General features: G+C 38.1%; 2 protein-coding genes across 2 annotated transcripts; one reads left to right on the forward strand and one right to left on the reverse strand.

The window, feature by feature from the left end:
* Nucleotides 1-193: 193 nt before the first annotated feature.
* LOC117300180 (putative tRNA pseudouridine synthase Pus10) lies at nucleotides 194-14,025 on the forward strand. Its single transcript, XM_033783904.1, has 18 exons — nucleotides 194-250; nucleotides 1,320-1,457; nucleotides 2,273-2,458; nucleotides 3,553-3,639; nucleotides 4,022-4,056; nucleotides 4,602-4,713; nucleotides 5,488-5,549; nucleotides 5,664-5,706; nucleotides 6,074-6,162; nucleotides 6,767-6,849; nucleotides 7,235-7,360; nucleotides 8,376-8,432; nucleotides 9,099-9,175; nucleotides 9,728-9,783; nucleotides 10,344-10,461; nucleotides 11,366-11,508; nucleotides 12,423-12,522; nucleotides 12,809-14,025. Exons 1-18 carry the CDS (start codon nucleotides 200-202, stop codon nucleotides 12,890-12,892), a joined length of 1,647 nt encoding a protein of 548 aa, XP_033639795.1. The 5' UTR covers nucleotides 194-199; the 3' UTR covers nucleotides 12,893-14,025.
* A 668-nt stretch (nucleotides 14,026-14,693) lies between these two features.
* Nucleotides 14,694-18,689, reverse strand: LOC117298924 (aquaporin-8-like). Its single transcript, XM_033782308.1, has 5 exons — nucleotides 18,402-18,689; nucleotides 17,776-17,902; nucleotides 16,661-16,920; nucleotides 15,950-16,084; nucleotides 14,694-15,093 (listed from the first exon to the last, which is right to left on the reverse strand). The coding sequence occupies exons 1-5, from the start codon at nucleotides 18,617-18,619 to the stop codon at nucleotides 15,045-15,047; spliced, it is 789 nt and encodes a 262-aa protein (XP_033638199.1). The 5' UTR covers nucleotides 18,620-18,689; the 3' UTR covers nucleotides 14,694-15,044.
* Nucleotides 18,690-18,874: the final 185 nt, after the last annotated feature.

An 18,874-nucleotide genomic window follows, 5' to 3' on the forward strand; every position in this document is an offset into this window, starting at 1 on the left:
GTAAAATTGTGTTTCTTTAGTTTAAGATGCAATATTAAATTATTATAAATTTACATATGCCCACAAACTATTTTGCAGAGTTGTTATATTTTTAAGATACTAAAATTTACCATAAAAATAACGTTTTTATTTAGTTTTAAGAAAAATATATATAAACTTGTGATACTGGCTGAGGCGCAATGCATTACTGGGATTGAAAATGGCGGCCGCCGAGGAAGAAGAAACGAACTCAAAAACAGACAGTAATCAGGTAATATCTTACTTCTTTTGATGCTTTTTATAGTCAACTTGGTATATGGAATTTTGTTGGCATTCTTGGATACAACTGTTGTATTTTTAGGCACAAAATGCTTTGGTTGTTGTATTTTAGGTAACTCACAAACGTTCGTGCATTGCACGGAACGTTTTCACGTGGGTTGTTGTGCAGTTAAGACAGCTCGACCTTCAAGCTGAAGCTGCTTTGTTTGTTTGTTTGTTTGTTCTTTAGTGCTTGAGTTTGTTTGTTTGCTTGTTTGTTTGTTTGTTTGTTTAGATTATCTTCCGTTCAAGGGAACTCGGCAAACTCACCTACAAGGGGAGATTCATTGTACATACAAAGCTGCCAATTATTGACATTCTTCATTGTTGAACTAGTTACTACTATACTAGCCAACCTCTCTCATTTGTTTCAATTCAATGGGTGCGTTCGTTTAGCTCCCCTGGGTCAACCCCTGTGCGTGGCGTTTTTTTTTACCAGGACGAACGTGGGTAATTATCTGCACACACTTGTCCTGGGAAAAAAAAACGCCACACACCAGGGTCGACCCAGGGAAGCTAAATGAACGCACCCAATATCAACCATATCAACAATATCATAATATGACAAACATTTGATTTTGAACTTGGTTGACAGGGTTTGTTTATTTACTTGTGATTTAGTTGCGATAACGTAACCCTCCTCCAGACAGCCGCCAGTTGGCTTATTTGGTAGGATTCGAACCCATTACCTTGTGACTGCAAGTCCTGTTCGTAGTCATAAGTTTTAACCACTGGACCACGGTAACCACCTTTTTTTTAGCTGAAGCTACTCGTAGAAGTAATTTTGTACTTCATGACTTTGGACTGCAGGATGTTTAAAAATTATATTTGTCAGTTTAATCTCCAAGTTATGGACTGCAGGATGTTTAAAAATTATATTTGTCAGTTTAATCTCCAAGTTATCCAAGTTTCAGAACTGAAAGTGAAAGATTCTATTGTAACCAAAACACTGTCACTATGTTTTTATTTGTCTTTATTTTATTTTATTTTTAATTTATGTTAGTTTTCTTCTCCCAATTTAGCTGAATGTGCAGACATTTTTTGAGTTGGAAGAATGTCACACTGTGATATCTGAGCTCCAACGATGCGGATGTTGCACGAGGTGCATCCTGAGACTTCTTGGAGTGAAGAGACAGCCTTTGTTTATCACCCCCAATGAAGTAAGACATGAGGCGGTCTAGTTAGTGCAGTCCATAGTATTCATTTCCACATCATTAAGCTTACAAGGAGAAAATTGAGGAGAATCTCAGGCCTGATACTACACAGCAGCAACAAAGGCGATTGCCTCCAAGACCCCCTTGTTCAATGCCTTGGTGCCCCTGAAATGCTCAGTAGAAATTTATAATTTCCTCATAGGGTGCCCTTTACCAAACAGGAAATGCCTTCATGCCCTGTGGCCTTGCCCTTTCAAAGATGCAGCATACAGGCCTAAAATCTACAAATAGGCCGGGAGAACTATTGAAGTTCCTGCTTCTTTTTTAAACCAAAGATTGTGGATCATCGCAGTCGCAAGATGGTAAATTCAGGTTGAATTGTGCTGTATGCTTTGACACCATTGCATGCAGTCAACACTTTTGATGCAACTGGCACTACTTGTAGCAGACATTGACATTTACTTGGCCTAGGCAAGGCTACAATGAAAATCACTACCCGACTAGTTACGCTTTAACTAGTCGTGACTTTGACAATAGTACTACTACTAGTAGTTGTGGCGGCATGCAAGAGTCAGCGGGTAGTTAGTTGAAAAGTTGTAGTCGCACCTAGACATAGCACCCAATCAATAGTCACGATTTTGACACTCCCTAGAAAAACAGTTTTTCTTATAACATTTAAAGTTGGACTGTTGTTCAGTTGAGGCCTAGACAAATTCTAATGATTGTTGTTTGATCAAAGTGTTCATGACTTTACTTTGAGCTTAGTACCTTCCAAAGCTTAATGAAAGATTTGTGATGTAAACCAAATTCTTGTGTTGTAGGTAATGATCCAGCTGATGAAGGCAAAACAGAACGATGAAGAACCAAGCCCATCAACGGACAACAACGGAGAAACTGAACCTGTTGACAAGGAGGTTTCCGATTCAAGCAGTCAGAGTTCAGAGGCAGTCTGCTCCGTGTGTCTTGGTATACTGCAGGGGTTGTGTGACCCCAGCAGTGTCAAGATGGTGAGAACCTGATAGTTGTTAGTATTTATAGTTAACTTCAAGTTAACTTCTTAAGAACTGAGAAAACTTGCTTCATAGATCTGTTGGGGGACAATGAAGAAAATTAACAGTTACAGATATGTTATTCTTGTTCTGTCTTTTATATATACATGAAATATATGAAATATATGTCATGTATACATGAAAGTGTAGTTCTGTAATATTGTAGAAATATTTTGTGTAAATAAATTTGAATTTAATTTAATTTAATTTAATTGAAGAAGAAACTTTTCACAATTTCTTTTGGTACTGTTTCTGGTACAGTCCCTACATGCACATGCTAAAGAAATTGAACAGATTAATAAAAAGATCCCTTGCATCTGGACCTCGAGAGGTCCTTGTGCGGCCCCCTCTGACCTGGCAAAGAACTGCTGTGCTCCACTCTACCCACCACTAAAATTGGTCTCGTTTCAACCCTACCAGGGATGAAGTTATTGTGAGAAAATATTTGATTATAAATAATCAGAAATGAAAAGTGAATGTTTCATTTGTAACAGTATCCATTCCATCAAAATTTAACAGCAGGCAGGTTATATTGTGCTTTATTACTTAAAGGCACTTGACACCTTTGGTTATTGTCAAAGACCACTCTTCTCACTTGACGTATACATACATTGTACATGCATGCATAAAATAATAAATCTGTGAAAATTTGAACTCAATTGGTCGTCGGAAGTTGCGCGAGAATAATGGAAGAAAAACACCCTTGTTGCACAAGTTGTGTGTATTCAGATGCTTGAATTTGATACTTCAGCTGAGGTCTCAAATTCATTTCACATATTTTAGTGAGAAATTACTTCTTTCTCAAGCGCTACGTTACTTCAGAGGGAGCCATTTCTCACAATGTTTATACTTTCAACAGCTGTCAGTTGCTCGTTACCAAGGAAGTTTTTATGCTAACAATTATTTTGAGTAATTACCAAAAGTGTCCAGTGCCTTTAATAAAAAAAGATCTCTGTAACTAATATGTAAACAAGAAGATTGTGTTACTATAATACACTGTATCTGTTTGGAAATTCTACCCTAGTCTGACATGCCAATCTCTTATTTTACAGCTTGCTGATCAGGTACGTGAAGCAGACTTTGGATTTGACACTTTCACCATGTCCATGACTCTACCACTGCAGCTCCTCATCAGGGAGGTAAGGAACCAGACCATCGTAAAGCTCTTCCCCTTAGATAATCATTATGGAAAATATTCATGTTTTGAAGTATGCCTCCTTTCTTCATATCAAAAGATGAATACAATTGTACAGAGAAAATCTCCATACAAATGTTAGCTTTGACATTTTCTTCCACTGAGCTGTGTACAAATTGTGCATGCAGCAAGTCCTGGCTCTGTAGCTCTTTTAGAAACGGTTCATTGCTCATTATCGGTTTCCTGATCTTTATTAGGGCAGTCTTATATCTAGCCAATCATTACAGCAACACAATTTGTATCGAAGCTAATGAATAAGAATTTAAGATGAGAATAATGAATATATTGTATTTATAACTGGCCGTTCTCTTTTTCTTGTTGTTCAGCATTGCATATTTCTTCATTTGAAGTCAGTTTTCAGGTGAGTTGAAATTACAGAGTTAAAATTCAGAAATTTGAAATTTACAGTACAATTGCAAAATGTATTTGGATAGCGTGATGCTCATTTTTCCCCATAAATATTACCGCGCATTATTTATGAACCTCAAAGTTCTAAATGACACTGCGATTGCAAAGTTCATTTGGAAAGTGGTTTGCTACACATGTAAACACTTCTTGAACGTTAAAAAGCAATAAACAACAAGGGAAACTGTTTTTGTTTGCCATAAATTGAATTAATGTTTACCAAGTCAGTTTCCCTTGTTATTTTTTACTTGATAATTTATATAAAATGTCCCCAGGTTGTTCTCAAAATGCGATTACATCATAAATATTACCCTTTCATTATGCTAAAACCTTCAAATGCATAGCGAAAGTAGATTAGTTAAGACTCAAGCAATCATTTGAGTTTGGGAGGAAAATGGGAGAGTTTGTGTTGTTATAAGGGATACAGAAACAAAAGGCCAAATACACAAACAGAAGGCCTTGTATTTCATTTGAATTTATCCTATGCATTGTCTCGTACAGTAAACTTTACCAGAAGACCATCCATAACAACATTGCTACCATTAAGGAGGTGTACAAGTGGGTTTGTGGACCAGTCATGGGAAATGCTCTCGATGTCAAATTCTACTTCAAGGTAACACCAGATTCTGTTCAAATTAACTCAAAGATGTTGATTTATTGACTATCAGAGTACAATAATTTCATAATTGTTCAACTTATATACGTAGAATTATACGAACACCAAAGAGACATTGACCTCTGTTGGCTTGTCTTGTCCTTGTTGCCCCTCCAAACATTACCTTGCTCTCATCACAACTTGTCTAGTAGGGTTAAGGCCCGGTCTCACAGGCCCGATAACGAGAACGAAAACGAGAACAATAAAAGTGCACGCCCTCTATTGGTTGATGCTCCACGCAGAAAACCCGCACGCTTGTTCAACCAATCGAGGGTGTGCATTTTTATCGTTCTTGTTTTCGTCAATGTTATCAGGGCCTGTGTGACCGGGCCTTAACTGCTTTCAGTTCACAGGTCTTAACCCAGACAATTTTCACATGGTCCCACAATCCAATGCATCTTTCTTTTGTCAGTCCACAAAATTGCAGCCGAGGGACATTAGGATGTATTTGAATTGGCTGTTACAACAAGTCTACGTCAGGATCACTATGTCGTCATGTGAGCAATTATGGCCATGCAGGAAGAATAATCCCTAATATCCACCCTGCTGGGTGTTCAAGGCGCAGTAAATGGAATACACAATCTAAGAGCATACTGAATCAAATGTTTGGGGATAAAAACTTCTATATTTCTCCATAACAGATCACTTTAAAGGGAGATGATTCTCAAAATGCGAAATACTATCAAAAGCTACTTAGTGATTACCAAACGTATACCTCCCCTTTAAATACAGAGTCCGATGGAGATTATGGTTACATTCACACACAAAGAAACTGAGAAAGAACTAAACAAACTGTGAGTATTGTTAAGAAAATATTGTGTGTATAATTTTGGTTTCACCGTTACACAGATCTATATATCATGTGTCATACGTCTGAGCTATTATGTTATTTTATGATTTGCTTTCAGATTACAACAGAGTAATAACGAGCCTCCAAGAAAGAAGTTTAGAGTAAGTTGTTTTCAAGCTACCACATTTAGACATGTGTTTCTAGATGTGACTAAAAGAAAATTACTAAGGCTTGCTGACTTTGATTGTGTCCAAAATAAAATATCCCTCTTTGTAAGGCTTCATTGATTTTAGTTTGCCCTCCATCGATCTTTTTCCTCAGTTCTTACCAAGTCTTACCAAGTTCAGCAGAACAAACAAAGTCACATCGGACTTGGCCAAGCAACAAGAACACAGTGCCTTTTAACTGCATCCCTATTTAAGATCAAACCAAATCTATGTTCAAAATCCTTCGAATGTGCCGATTTTATATTAATATCTTATCAACAGTCAATATACAGTGGCTATTTTATTATTTGTATTAATACAGCGTGGGTATAACAGTGGAGCCATCAACTCACCAGGAAGGCCAGTAGTATTGGGAGCCATAAAGAATGTGTCAGATACCAAATTTAAAGAGTAAGTTAAAGGGAATATACTTTTTTGGAAGTTTGCACTGATTTGTAAGTTTGATTGCTGGAGGCGTAACGTTATGTTGGCACACTGGTTTTGAGTAAACTGCACTTAACAAATGTTCAGCTTTTTAAAATTTTTAAGTGCACTCGCATGCTTTGAAGTGTACATTGAGTGGGCAAGCATTACATGGCAATCAAAAACTCACTCTGTGGCATTGAAGTTAATATCGAGAAGCCCATTCCATCCCAAACGAGAAACCTAATCTGCCGTAGTAGATTTACTGGCAAGAACAAAGTTTGAGTAGAGCTGGCTAGTCAAACTATCAAATTCAATGGCAATCAAAAACTCACTCTGTGGCAGTGAGGTTTATACCGAGAAGCCCACTCGACCCATCATGAGAAACCTACTCAGCGGTAGTAGATTAACTGGCAGGGAACAAAGTTAGGCTAGAGCTGGGCTGGCTTGTCAAACTACCAATGGCAATCAAAAACTCACTCTGCGGCAGTGATGGAATATCGATTTTCGGAGATGATGCTGCAGTAGTGGATGACTGACTTACAAAAAGCCTTCCTAGAGAGGAAATGATACCACTTTTTTTTTGTTTTAGATTGTTTACATGTCCACCACCTGTGCCTCAGCAACTAAGCATCACAGAGGTGACCTGCTCCTACTCAGCAGTCTTTGTTGCTGGTAAGTAAATACTTAGTAGTAAACAACAGCAGACCTCTAAATAACCCACGGCACCCACAGCCATGCCTTGGTGTCCTGTGCTTTTGCTGTGGTGCCCTGTGAAAGGTTGCAAAACAAATTTACATTTTCCTCGTAGAAGTTTCCCCTACCAGAGGAAATTTAGCTCAGAAGATCTCCATAAAGACTGGACAATGATCAATAAACCCATTCAGTTTTAGTTATGAGAGGAAAAAACCCACAAGAACTGAGAAACCAAGCCACAATGCAAGGTTCCAACCTGAGGTAGGATTGTAACTTGGGTCGTCGTAACCTAATGCCATGGCAAGATACCCCAAATGTTGGATTTTGAAAGAGTATTTGTACTATTTTTTCCCCTTGTTTGTAGGACGTTATAACAAGTATTCCCGGAACCTAAGCCAGACACCGTGGCTGATTGAAGGCCAGCGTAAGACTGAATCCTCCATGCAGGAGATCATATGTGATCCAATTCAAAACCTCTTTAAGGCATCAGGTGAGAAGATCTTTTGCAACCGGGGCCCAAAGCCTGTAAGCAGATGTTCTCTGCTAACAGAGCAGCCCATGGCACTTTTTCTATTTCATAAACAACTGTTAGCAAGGTTCATACTTCGTACATCAAAGACCAAGTGGAAAGGAAACTGGAAATGTGCTCAACTCTTGTGAAAAGCATTCGCTGTGCATATTGAGTTGGGCCCAATTTCATTGATCTGCTATTGCTTAAAATTTTTCTGTTTAGAAAAAAAGGAGAAGGATTATACATGTGACATGGTAATTTGGATGGTAACCTTATTCTAATAAGCATAATTATGTTGTGAAGCCTGCCCTCTGTGCTCACCTTTTGTAATGCTGAAAGTTCTTATTGTGTCGGTACTGGCCGCCTTGAATTAAGTACTTCCACTACAAATGGCCTCCCTGCAAACAAAAACATTCATTGCTTAAAGGCAGTTGACACTATTGGTAATTGTCAAAGCCCAGTCTTCTCACTTGGTGTATCTCAACATATGCACAAAATAACAAACCTGTGAAAATTTGAGCTCAATTGGTAGTCGTAGTTGCGAGATATGAATGAAAGAAAAATAACCCTTTTCACACGAAGTTGTGTGCTTTTAGATGGTTGATTTCGAACCTCAAATTCTAAATCTGAGGTCTTGAAATCAAATTCTTGGAAAATTACTTCTTTCTCGAAAACTATGTCACTTCAGAGGGAGCTGTTTCTCACAATGTTTTATACCATCAACCTCTCCCCATTACTCGTCACCAAGAAAGGTTTAAAGCGAATCATTATTTTGAGTAATCACCAATAGTGTCCACTGCCTTTAACATTTTTCTGCTTAGCTAAAAAAAGAGAAGGATTGTACATGTGACGCGGTAATTTGGATAATAACCTTGTTCCAGTAAGCATACTTATGCTGAGCTTAAGTAGCTCTATGAAATTGGGCCCAGGCTTTTGAGAGAGTCTTGCTGGAAATTTTTCTTCGTTATAAATCTTAATATCTTTGTTTGAACAGATTTTAAATTCTCAGCATCTGGAAGGGAAGATGTAGATGTGAGGACACTTGGGAGGGGTGAGTTTAATTCCCTGTTTCCTTTTGTAAATTTCTTTTTAGTTTTGAGTTTTACGGCCTCTTTCTTCCATGAAGGATACAACACTTTTCTTAACATCACAAAACCTGCATGCAGCGCTTATTCAAAAGTTCTATACCATCACTGTAATGTTTGGCTGAGTTTGGGCGGTTTGTCTTGGCCCGAGTGGGCTGTTCTCACGCCTGAACGATGACAACATGATTCACTCGGAACAAGATCACACACACCACCTATCATCGGGGGTTTCGAGAACAACACTTTACAAAATGGCAGCACAACTTCAAGAGAATAAGTAAATTAGATGCAAAATGACTCTCAAATAGATTGTTAAAGTTAATATTGATAAGTTGAAAATTAATAGTCATCCCAAAGAAAATAATGAAAGTGTGGTCTCTTTTCTACTGTGGGGTTTCCAACTTTTAAAAAACATCCTATTTAACTGACGAACCACGTTGTCACATGACCAGTACCGAACCTCTTTTCGTGGCGCTTTTATCACATCGTCGTTTGAGCGGATGAAACAAGAACAGCGATCCGTCTTGTTCTCGAGCATCCAAGAACACACCGCCTGAACTCGGCCTTTGATTACAGGCGTCACCAAGAAATAAAGATCTTGTTTATTAAGCAATGAATGTTTTTGTTTGCAGGGAGGCCATTTGTAGTGGAAGTACTTAATTCAAGGCGGCCAGTACCGACACAAGAGGAACTCACAGCATTACAAAAGGTGAGCACAGAGGGCAGTCTTCACTAAGTATAGAAGCTCTGTCTGCTGGTTGTGGCTGCAGGAATCAGTTGCCATGCTGAGCTATAGGCAGAAGCAATAGCCGCGACCAAAGATGTCCATGGACCTTATGCATTGATGTCATCATCCTGCCATCTTTATGCCATGATAAAACGAAGATGAACCAATGGAAAACTTTATGAATGGGCCAATGAGCAACCTTTCGACCTCTAGCTGGGAGTGCCTTACTCTTATGGTGCCATGTATAATCACATGAAATCAAGCAAATATTTGAAGTACTGTTTGAAGCTTTGCATGGTGTGGAGACAAGAAGAAACTATAAATAAATAGTAAACTTGCGGGTACAACCATGTGTAAATCTCTTCGGGTGAGTGTTGGCTCTGAAAAGAGGCGGTTGGGTCTTGACGTTTCGAACAGTATAATCTGCTCATCTCCTCATCTCCTCACTCTGCTCATCTCCTTAACTATTGCAATATATTGATTTGTCTACTTTGACATTACGAAACTTTACCAGTGTTGTTTTTCTTTTTACAGACTATCAACAGAGGTACTACTGATGCTCGTGTTAGGGATCTTCAATGCATAGAAAAGTAATAATACCTGATACTCTCATACTTATCTTTTCTGTACTTAACAAAATGATGCACATCAATCTTGTTCAGTCCTCACCCTTTACAATTAATAAATCCATTTGTTGCCCCTCCCCTAACCACTTTGCCAACCATAGTAACTTTACTATCAACAGTAGTCAGTATGTGTATTATGGGGGAACTCCCCACTTACATCAAGCATATTTCACAGGTAAGCAGAGAGTTTTTGCTTGTGCGTGTGTCTTCCACTTAGCCAGGCATTTGTCCCTTGTACACAAGTAGCACGGAAATTTGATGCTTGTGCTGTATTACGCGGAGAATGGGGATCGCAAGAGCAGAATTTCCTCTTTAAATTGCACTGTCATTTAAAAAACCCAAGACCACCAGCTGTCTTGGGCCTGACACCGAAATCTCTGGCCCCAGGCCCAGTGTAAAATTTTGAGCCCTGACATACAGTAAAGAAAGATCACTCGATGAGTAACATAGACCAACAGCAACACAGAAGACTACAGCATGACAACTTTCAAATCTTATTGACTTTTAAAAATGTTGTTTTCTAGAGATGACCTTAACAAACTCAAAGATGGTGAGGAGATTAAGACCAAGTCTTACAGTGCACTCATTTGGTCATCCGCTGAGCAAACTGCCGAAAGTTTAGCATTCCTGACTGACATTAAGGTGAGATACATTAAACAGAACTTCAGTCCTTCAACTTTGTTGTATGAAAAGGCATTTTCATGTTTCCAAGTATGGACTTAGTCACAAAAGCAAGAAAGACTTTTATCTGAATTCAGACTTTTTAAAGTGTCTGCCTGGTAACAAAAAAATGCTGTATTTTCCTCCAAATAAAAATAGAGATGCTCTTTCACCGTTTTCCTCCTTTAAGTTAGCTTTCTTTGTCACTGTCATTTTCTCCAGTACTTTGTCTGTCAGTCTGTCTGTCTGTCTGTCTGTCCGATGTCGGTCTGTCTGTTTCGTCTTTGTATTGTCTTAAGCATTTACATTTAGATTATGTATTTTGTTATGTAAAGGCAAGCCGCTACAAGCTACCTGGCTTACTTTGGGCCTTGCCTCCACGCGCTTTCCTCAACTTATTCTTTTGTTGTATTTTATTTATACATGTATGCATTACAATGTAGTTCTGTATTATTTGCCGAAATGTGTTTGTGGGAAAAAATGTGAATTGAATTACATTGAATTTCTGTAGTGCTGAGGATTCTGTTTCCTAAAGCTCCTTGGAATCTAATACTTCAGGGGTTACCAACATGTGGAAATGCTCTGATTTCAATGTACCTCCTTAGATATCAATTCCAGTTTCAGACATTTTCTGTTAGCAGTTTAGTGTACTTTTGCCGTTGCATGGTTTTCAGGACCTTGTTTTTAAGGACCTGACATTATATCAGAAGACACTGGTCTTAACTCTTTGTGAATCCAGCCCTGGTACCCTGCTAAAATTTTCCTTAGCGAAGACTTTTGCTAAGCAGTATTTTCTGCTTAACAGCTTAATGAAATCGGGCCCAAATCTGCACTTTCTTTTTCTGATACCCTAAGCATACTTTTGTGTTTGCATTTCTTTCTGCAGGACCTGACATTATATCAGAAGACACCAGTGCGTGTCCTACACAGACGCCCTCTAGCAACAAGAGAGAGAGTTGTGCACACTATCTCAGCCAAAGTTATTGATGCCCATCATTTCAGGTTATTCCTAAGAACACAGGCAGGAACGTATCCTTTGACATGCAGGGAAAACTCATCAGTACCCAGCTAAACTGCCATGAAACTGGCATAATAAGTAATGGCTTCCTGGGCCCAATTTCATAGAGCTGCTTAAGACACAAATTTGCTTAGCATGAAATTTCTTACCAGTCAAATTTTCATTTTTATCAGCTGTTGTTTGCTTAGCATAAAAATCATGTGGAAATTTGGTTGGTAATCCTGTTTTTTATAAAGGAGGAAATTTCATGCTAAGCAAATTTGTGTGCTTTGCATCTCAATGAAATTTGGCGCTGGTTACCTTTTGCTATAAAGACAGTGCTCAAAATTAACACTGGACCACTTGCCCCGACCAGTTATTTTAGCTTAGGGCTGGTAAACTCATGACCAAATAAGCCTGGTAGCATTTTGTTTTTTAATTGAGTAGTAATAGGTTACATAATTGTGTGACATCTTTGTGTACAAAATAATTGACTATCTTTCAATTCTGTTGAGTATCGAAGTAGATTTTCTTTTGATTCCAGTCATTTGATTCCAGTCATGTAAAATAAATTTTGGCCCAGTAAAAATGTTAAGCTATATAGGCAGAGTCACACTGCAGCGATAGCGATAACGATAAAGATCACGATGCAAAGAGAACACATTCTATTGGTTGAATGGCTCCACGCAGAATACGCACTCGCTCATACAACCAATAGAATGCATGCTCTTTGCGTCGTGATCGTTATCGTCTTCGTTATCGCTGCAGTGTGACTCGGCCTTTAGCCTTCAGTCTTGTGGAGAATCCCCAATTTTTAAGCCCTGAGAGGAATAATTTTTGTCAACTTTTTTCTCCTGAGCAGGTCATAAAATAGTGCCCGGCTCAATTAGAAATGTATTCAAGATGCTTTTGTATTTGAAGTTTCCTGAACGAGTTATTTGTTCAGATACATCAAGGAGTTTGTCCATGGTGACTTTGGTCGGACGACGCCCAACCTGGGAATTCTTCTCAAGTGTGATGTGGACATTCTAGAATTAGACGTTGAAGTAAGTATTTTAAAAAATTGAGATTTTTAACAAATTGTGGAAGAAAGTTAGGAACTGTTATTTTGTTTTCAGCATTTTTTCCTGGTTTTAAAAACAAGTTGGCCGAATTTAAAACAGAGCACACTGCCGAAAATTTAGCATTACACTATGTGACTATGTGACAGACATGGTGCATTTCAAGTCTCCAATATAATTATTAATTATACAATGTACTGCTGTAATAAGTTCACTGTCAACCTTGTGCTCTGTCTTTACTTCATTCTCCTGTTATTTGTTCTTTCCCTAGTCAGTTGATGTTGACTGGCCTCCCTATCTCCCTGAGGAGGAGGATGCCGATGAGCAAATGAAGGAGGCAGAGGACAAAACCTGAAGATGTCGGAGACACTGTGATGAAGAAGAAGATAAACCCAAGTAAGATAGTTGGGTCCTCTGGCAAGATGTCAAAAGAACCTGAGAGTCTTGTGCCCATAACATGTCTGACAACTATACTATTAAGCCAAATTGATAAAGCTGTTACTCAGAAAATACTGCTTAGCAGGACACCAGTTGCAACAATGTTAACTTCATGGAATTTTTTTTCTGGTAAGCAGTTCCTGCTAAGAAATATTTTTCTGTGCTTAGCAAGTTTTTATGCTTATGGTTGGATGCCCTGGCCTGTGCTAAGGCATTGGTGGCAATTGCCAATAATGCTGCTGGTCTGTGCCTCGGTGCCCCTTAAAATGCTTCTTTTAAAAACTCCTATATTTTTATCTTGGAGGTATCAGCGACAACAGAAAATTATTCCTTTACAATAACTCAAAGCTCCTTACAGAAACTATTCACTAAGATCAACATATACATACTATTGCATACTTTATAAACTCTACATTTTTGGTTGATTCTCAATAAACATATTTTTTGTTTGTATTGACAAAAGCCAGTCTTACAAGAAGTTGGGATGATAATTTAAAATTTTTGTTTCAAACATCCTGGATACTTGTGGTTGACAAAAGCCACATTTGTAATGAGTAATCCTCTCAAGAAATTTCTTATCAAAAACATATTTTATTTGTTGTTAAAAAGGCAATGGTACATATATTTTTTATTTTTTAATGATCGTTCATTTTCAGAAAAAAAAGTTGCAACATTTTTTGCTTCAAGGAAAGAGTTCATTTACACTGTGAAGAAAAGACTTTTTGATTCTTCGCATAAAAATAATGCATCAATGATCAATTCTCATTGTATAGCAGTCAGGTCAACACCTGTGTTAAAAAAGAAATTCATGTACATGCTCAAATAAACAGAAAAACTCAAAACATTTTAAAATCATGACTCTTTTTGTTCTTGTTTTTGTTAAACTGCAGCTTTATTTACACAATGACTCGGATATAAAAACAGTTGGATCTACACTAAAAGCAATTGTGAAAAAAGCTCACACATTCGCTGAAAGAATGGGAGACTTTTGGGACGATTGGTGGCAGCAGACTTACCAGGTAAAATCCATTGTTCTCGGTCATGTGCACACGCTCAGAACTACGTAAACAATGGAAATTTACCTGGTAAGTCTGCTGCCACCTAGCAACCCAAAGTTTCCCATTGACATACTAAATTTTCTTTAAGTTGTATTCATGGAAAGTGATTTGTTTATATTTTTATTTTGGCCAATTTAAATTGCCCAAGACTGGACTTTAAACAGGAAATATTATTGTCTTATTACTACAAGCAAAGGTATTAAAATTTCTATGTTAACATAATTTGTTTCATTTTTGATTTATGATATCATGTACACGCTTGGAAACAAAATAGCAAAATATATACATTCTTGTGATTGACTTTTTGGTATTTTTTCCCCGCTTTATTTCGTGACAACTTTGTCATCAGATCAGTACAGCCTAAACTAGAAAAACAAATGTTTTCCTATTCTATAAAAAGCAAAATATTGAGGTTGTAAAAATATTTCCATTGATGATCTACTTGAACAGCAGATACCAACATACTTTAGTAATAAAACATGGTGGGGAAAGTTACACTTAGATGAAAATATGAATACTAGGGACTGGTAAATTTTCAGTCCCCACAGATAACCAGCGGCCTAGCCTCGAAAAGGCCTCGGGGGCACGTGTCCCCCACCATTTTCCAGTGCCCCCCCCCCCCACCCAATAAAAAAGCTCACAACTACCTCTTAAACCCAGCAAAAAAAAAAAAAAAAAACCATATTAACAAAATACAGTGGTCAAATAATATGACATTTACCTTTTAAAAAAATCAGTCCATTGTTTAATTCACAGGCTCATCTATTTTTACACAAACTTAAAAAAAAAAAAAAAAGGGATCATTTCAATCATGGATTTCTTAACACAGTTATCTCGCTACTAATAATTTGACATGGCAAAATCCTCTTGAGGCGTCACTACTTGTTTATCTCCATTCAATAACACTGTTGAAACAAAATGCGCAAGATGTTCATTTCGTCACCATTGAAGTATAACAATTCAAATCTCTCATGTCAAGAAGGCACCATTTTGATGAAAATGAACCAAGATTTAATTCACTTTTCCGAGAATTCTCTTCCTGCGATCACCAAGGATGACCCTGTTAAGTAAAACAGAAAAGATGTTTGTATGGTACCCTGTTTGCTTGTTAACTAAGGGAATCAATGTGCGGTGAAAGGTTGACAACTAGTGGTTTAATCCCAACGAGGTCAAGGTAAATTATCAAGAACCCGGCCTCGGCGGGTTTAAACCACTAGTTGAAAACCGATTCAACACACCTCGATTCCCATTCATAAATACCTTTTCGGTAAAAAAAACATCAACACTTTTGGTCAAAAAGTAAAATAGATACAAAACTATAATTGTTCAATGATTTCTTTCAACACAACACCCCACGTGATGTGGCACAACTGTCCCGGCCGTTGCTCTCGACCAATAGGAATGAAGAAACTGTCTTATAATCACAGGTGCAAGCTCGCGTGTCATGCCCATGTTTCAACACTTTTTACTGGTCATAAACAAAGGTTTATACACACCCACGTGACGCGCTCTCCACCAATAGGAATAGCGAAACTGTCTGAGGTATTTATGAATGTTGCATATATCAACATCACTCTAGGCAGTAGGCACCAGTCTGTTTGGAGTGAAGTCCGATGTGGAACCCATAAAAAAGTTCAAATCAATCTTTCTAAATCGGCATATAATGTGTTCAGCATAATTTGTTAAGATCTGAGAATCGTTAGCACAAAACGGGGGGGGGGGGGGGGAAAGGTAATTGTTTGAGGAGAAATACAATACAAATATACCATTGCCTTTATTTTATGGTTGCGTAAAATAGGTCTACAAGTTTTTTGTAGTTGCCATTGATATCCAAATATGTTTTGGTCAGAAATTGATAATCCTTTTTTGTACTTTGTGTATAAAAAAAAAGTATTATGACGACTGCCGGACATTACCTGTAGACCAGGGCAGCAAGGAGACATCCCACTATTGGACCAGCCCAGTACACATAATGATCGTCCCAGTACCCAGAGCAGATAGCTGCTGCAAACGAAACGGCAGGGTTGAATCCACCTCCAGATGTGTAGTAGCTAAAGAAATCATGAACAATGGAAGAAATAAGTTGTGAAAGCATTCAATGAAGAACATTATACTTAGCTGGTGCAAAATGCTTACCAACCATAAGGACCTATGGACACCATGTTTTAGCAATCTTTTACACCCTGTTTCTAGCCAACACCTTGACACTGGGTGATATCGACGCTCTGCAAAAACCACACAAGTGGGTGCAAACAGGGGACAGGAGTTCCCCCTCCCTGCCCTGTTCAGAACCCTTCCCCCCTAAATGAGATTTAAAAATGCACTAATGAAGGGTTCAATTCATTATATAGGGGCCACACCCTCAAGTTATATCTCTCCCCCCAAAAAAAAAACAAAGTGTCTGGTTATGCCTCTGAATCACACTCGCGCAATGTTTTGTTTTACCCTTACACAGATGTGTTCGTTAGCACTCTTTACTCGTTACTTTCCCTGAGTATATAACTCGGGTCAAACCCACAGCAAACACTTTGCAAATCTAGAGCAGTTGTCTTGCCAACTAGACCACCTTCATTGTCTGGTAGCTAGAGGCAGTCCGAACCCTATTATTTAGCAGCGGGTACACTCACGTAGCAATGACGGCAGCAGAGACACCCATCCCATAAGCCAGAGGAGCCCTGATGGGTTGACGGTCATCGATGTTACTAAGCAGGTAGCAGAGATAGATGGCCATAGACACGATGATCTCAATGATGATGACTGAGTGGATACCAAACTGCCAAGTGGATGTCTTCTGGTATTCATTGAAGGCATCGATGCGACGGTTGCCTCTCAGCATAGAGGCACCACCGTGGATCTCCTCGTAGGAACCCCATTGATGGATTACCAGCTGGTGTGGAAAATGGATAGACATGGTCACAAATAATTATCAAAGTCAATTTAAAAGTCTTTTTTTACCAGTTCAACTCAAGTCACAAGTCAATGTTGAAAGTTACAATTCAGGTCACAGGTCAAAAAAACAGCTACTCGAGTCAGAATCAACTCTGTAAATAAACATACTTTTTAAAGTAAAAAATTATCAGTAAAAAGTTATATTTAAAGTAAAAAGTTATCAAGTAAAAGTTATCAGGAAATATTTTACAGTACAGTCAAGTGTCTTTGTAAGTTAGCTGGGACTGGCCAAAACGTCTCTTTACAACAGGAAAGCAAAACAAAGAGTCACAAAGCAGAAATGAGATCCGGGACTACAGTCTTTATAAGCATATCCTCTTCTTAGCAAGAGTCTATAACAAGAGTCAAATGTAATTGGTTTTGCAAGTTGTATGTATATTGTACATGTGTACCATATTGTCAAGTTGTTTAACTTCCTATACCCATTTGTTTTTGCAACTAAAGCAAGGCATGTGGCAGGGTTTTGAAGTAGCCTTTCTTTGTGCGGTGTATGCACACTTTAGATGCACAGCAAAAGGTTCAAAGTACATCAGTTGTTTGCTTGTTTTTTCAGTAATTGTTTTTGCAAGATGTATGTATGTTTAAATGTATACAATCGACAACCTTTTAAAACATTAGTTTTGCCACTTGTTTTGGCAAAATAATAGCAAGGCATGAATATATTATGGGGAGGTTTAACATTACCTTTCTTGGTTTGGTCTATGCACACATAAGAGAACAGCAAAATGTTCAAAATACATACAAGTTGTTATCTTGGGAAAAGATGCAAATTGCTTATTATGAAACGCTGTACCTTGACAAAAGCTGAACCCAGTATGGCGCCAATAAACTGCACAGGAAGGTAGATGAGTCCAACAATCAGCCTGGTACCACCGCACAAAATGGACGCCACGGTCACCGCCGGGTTAAAATGGCCGCCACTAAAAGACAATATTATAGAATCAATAATAACTGACGGTTCTTAAATTCCACGTTGCCTGTGCCATTTTACCTGATATTGTTGTCAAAATGTAAACATTGTTTTTAGCTTTCGATAAAGACTCTGCTAGGGTCGAAACATCAGGACTTTAATTATTTCTTGCAAAATATATAAACATGGAACCGATCTCTCCAAACTCACTCTAATATTATAATACCAAAAAGCAAAGAAAAAAGAAGGGTTTCTGTAAACGAAATTGCAAGACAGTTAAGCAACATTTCAACCGAGATACGGTTCGTTGAGTAAAATTATCATTAAGTTGCCAAAGGGATCCACTTTAATTTGTAAGAGAGTTTGGAATTTTGTTTGACTCGCCAAAATAATTATAGCAAATTGCGGAATTTTAAAGTTGTAACTAAAAGCTAAGTTACTCACCAATGGAATTGTTTAGTTGTTATTTTTAGCAATGATTAATTGTTTGTTAAAGTAAAATACTCAACCTGATCTTGACGAAAGCTGTGCATAAAACGGCGATTCCAAATCCATGGACGATGCCTATCGCAAACAGATTGTTCACGGTGACGGACAGACACGCCACAAAAGTGTACAAAAGGGTACCACAGAATTCGGCAAACACGGGCTGGACGTATCGCTCCCAGAAGTTCAAGTCGTCCTCATCCTCAATCTTAGGTTTTCTGATAGTGATTGGTTTTTGCATTTTGGTTTTTGCGTTTGCAGGTTGTCTACTTTTTTAGGACAAAAAACTATTACGCGGGAAGAGTTTGTGATGTTTTGGCAACCGAAAATAAAATAAAAATGGCGTCGCAGTTGCGCCCTTATACCGTATTCGAGAATTTTGAGGATACTGAATGAGAAAGATAATGTTGTTAGTCTTCCAGAACAAGTCGCAATTGTAAATCCCAACGGATGATTACCATTCTGTTTATCACGTTTATGATGTATAAAGTGGCTT

The sequence above is a fragment of the Asterias rubens genome, chromosome 1 (genome assembly GCF_902459465.1).
Source record: "Asterias rubens chromosome 1, eAstRub1.3, whole genome shotgun sequence".
In the NCBI taxonomy this organism is placed as follows: Eukaryota; Metazoa; Echinodermata; class Asteroidea; order Forcipulatida; family Asteriidae; genus Asterias; species Asterias rubens.